At 39.7% G+C, this 2858-nt stretch overlaps 1 protein-coding gene across 1 annotated transcript; it reads left to right on the forward strand.

Moving 5' to 3' along the window:
* Positions 1-13: 13 nt before the first annotated feature.
* Positions 14-2853, forward strand: LOC111651767 (uncharacterized; the record flags this gene model as incomplete). The annotated part of the gene is made up of 10 exons (XM_023401813.2): positions 14-106; positions 196-290; positions 394-534; positions 657-801; positions 985-1154; positions 1525-1695; positions 1881-2025; positions 2125-2300; positions 2464-2592; positions 2773-2853. Coding segments are annotated over exons 1-10 (1335 nt in total), but the record flags the coding sequence as incomplete, so codon positions are not given.
* Between the last annotated feature and the right edge of the window lie 5 nt (positions 2854-2858).

The following is a 2858-nucleotide window of genomic DNA, read 5'->3' on the forward strand; positions in this document are numbered from 1 at the left end:
GAACAGGAGCAGATCCTCAACATAATGAGTTTCACACAGCGGGGACGAATGGATGAACAGCGCTGCACCTTGAGTCCTGTTAAAACAGCACAAATCAAAACTACAGGTTGGGACAGTAAACACACAGATCCCATTGGCATTGTATGTGTCCTTTTATAGATTGATTGTTGATGCTTTCACCCCTGTCCCCCATAGGTTCAAACCATGAGTTGTCGTCCCATACCTCAGACAACAAGCAGGGACAGCGCCTTGATGACCTCAAGGTGTCATTGCCAGGGTTTAACAGCAAGGTACTTTGCTTTAGGTTGTAAAGGGCTGAGTGCAAGTCCCTTCACAGTTGGTGTAATGAATAAGTGACTGAAGTCTACTCCAAAATGTGACTTGTTTTCTAAGGGACCTCAGAGTGATAACCATCACGGCTCTGCACCTCAGATCTCTGTGACCGAGAGTACTCCAGATAGAAACAGGAAAGTTCTCTTACCAGCCAACCAATTACAGGTTCCCTCTCAGAGTGACTGCTCCAATTCCATAAAGGTCTGTTCTGTTCCATTATGTCAATCTGATTCCTATAATCATTAAAGATTTCTTATACTGACTTGTGTTATTAAATGTTATTCATCCTCATTTGGTCAAATCTCACTGTATTTGTGTAATAGGAAGAATCACCGGATGAACAACAAAAGTTCATGAAAATGATCAGCCATGGACAGCGTGGACGCATGGATGACCAGCGCTGTTCCTTAAATCCTAGCAAGAGTGCTCCTTGCACACCTAAACAAACAGACAGAAAGGTTGCTTCAGGTACATTAAAACTCATTGTGTTCAAAATCTCTTTCTCTGCAGACATTTCCAGATGTGTGTTGCAGTTTTTGCAATTGTGATTTTTAGATTCAGGTTCAAACAAGTTGCATTTTCAATTTTAAAGTTCATTGTCCACATAGTTCCTTAACAATTTCACTGGTTTTCATATTTCATCTTCTCTAGTTCAAGATACTGAAATGTTATTCAACCTCTTGACCAACACTCAGAGCCAACGGCTCGACGACCAGAGAGTTTCTCTTCCGTCATTACCAGGATTACAGAAAGACAGAAATGACACATCTACTGCAGGAGGAGATTCAAACTACTTGTGTTACATGGTCTCTAAAGTCCAGGTTGGAACTTCTCATTTCAAAGAACAAAATATTTTAAATTTTTAACAGCAATTGATGAAAGTACTAAAATACTATAGTACTGTTGGCTTTGATTTTAAATGTTGCACAAATATGAAACTAGATTATGAACAAAATATTACACAAATAAAACATAATTTGTAGGATGCCACAAAAAGCCAAACAGCCATAACTTTACAGACTCTTGTAGTTTGGATGTACAATGCTTCAAAATCTTTTTTTCATGGAAACATCATGTCAAAGCTTGTTATTATCTTAAGCATTTACTCAATGCTCTTTGGAACTTTTGGTGTTTAAAAAGACAACCTCTTGACCAAAAAGGCTAAGGCATCCTGACCTAATGCCTTTTCAGGGTTCCAGAATGGATGACCAAAGGTGCTCGCTACCTCAAATCCGAACCCCGGACAGCCAGTCTTCACCTAAAAAGGATGTGTCTGGTTTAAGCCCTCCACGCTCAGCCTCCTTCAGCCCCAGTTCAGACATAGAACGACCAAAGAGCAAAGATAAAGCATCTCAAAAACAGGTATATTCTCAAGTCACTGCTATCATTTCTAAACCCAGGAGATAAATTACAATAAATTACAACATCCACATATTAAAACATTAAAGTCTTAAGTTCTGCAATCTGAATATTGATTTCTGTTTGCATATAATTTATTTTTCACATTTTTACTTCACTGACTTACAGAGGTACTTTACACTTTTTAGGTCTTGACTGCAACTGATCAGGAAGATTTTTTTAATCTAATGAGTCATTCCCAGCGTGGGCGAATGGATGAACAACGATGTGTCTTAAATGTTACTCCCCAGTCCACACCGAAACACAAGCCCAGTCAGAGCACCATGCCCAAAGGTTTGAATCCAAACAAGTTTGTCTTTTTTTCTTGCATTTAATGTTCTTAAAATGACAATTTCATTGCATTTTCATGTGTGCTGATATGTCTCTTCCTAGGTCCAGATTCTGAAAAGTTCCTCAACCTGCTGGCCAACTCTCAAGGCCGACGGCTTGATGACCAGCGAGTGTCTCTTCCTTCATTGCCAGGGATACAGAATGGTGGTACCACATCAACATCAACTGCGGCAGAGATGGATGCAAGCTACCTGTGTTACATGGTCTCCAAAGTCCAGGTTTGCCCCATAAATAGCATGTTGTAAAAACCATTGTGTCTTTTTCATTTTGTTCCACAATGTCTTTACATGTTTTTTTTTTATAGATATAGATTATTTTTAACAATGCATCCAGGTGCTTTGATCCAACATTTCAACAGTGAATCACATTTTACTCCTACAGGGATCTAGGATGGATGAACAAAGATGTTGTGCACCCCAAACCCTCCAGAATCCCAAATCAGACACATCTGATGAAACTCCCCGGACGTCTGCCTCTTTAAACCGTGACAAAACCGACCAACATCAGCAGGTGACATGCCATGCTGCTCAATACACAGCTTATAGTTTTGCCAGTGTGTCTATTGTCTTGATCCCTTAAAAAATTGTAGTTCTTTCATTTTGTCCTCTTTACTTTTTTCAGTGGCTGCCTCCAATGGCCAAGTTGTTTGTCCCACTTCTCATTGCATTTCTTTCTTTAAATCTTTTTCAGGACTCAACTCCAGCTGAGCAGGAGAAGTTTTTCAAAATAATAAGTAAGGCACAGGGTGGACGTATGGATGAGCAACGTTGCTCTTT

Source organism: Seriola lalandi, unplaced genomic scaffold (genome assembly GCF_002814215.2).
Source record: "Seriola lalandi dorsalis isolate HSWRI2012SDOR001 ecotype SW California unplaced genomic scaffold, Sedor1 jcf7180001973323, whole genome shotgun sequence".
Lineage (NCBI taxonomy): Eukaryota > Metazoa > Chordata > Actinopteri > Carangiformes > Carangidae > Seriola > Seriola lalandi.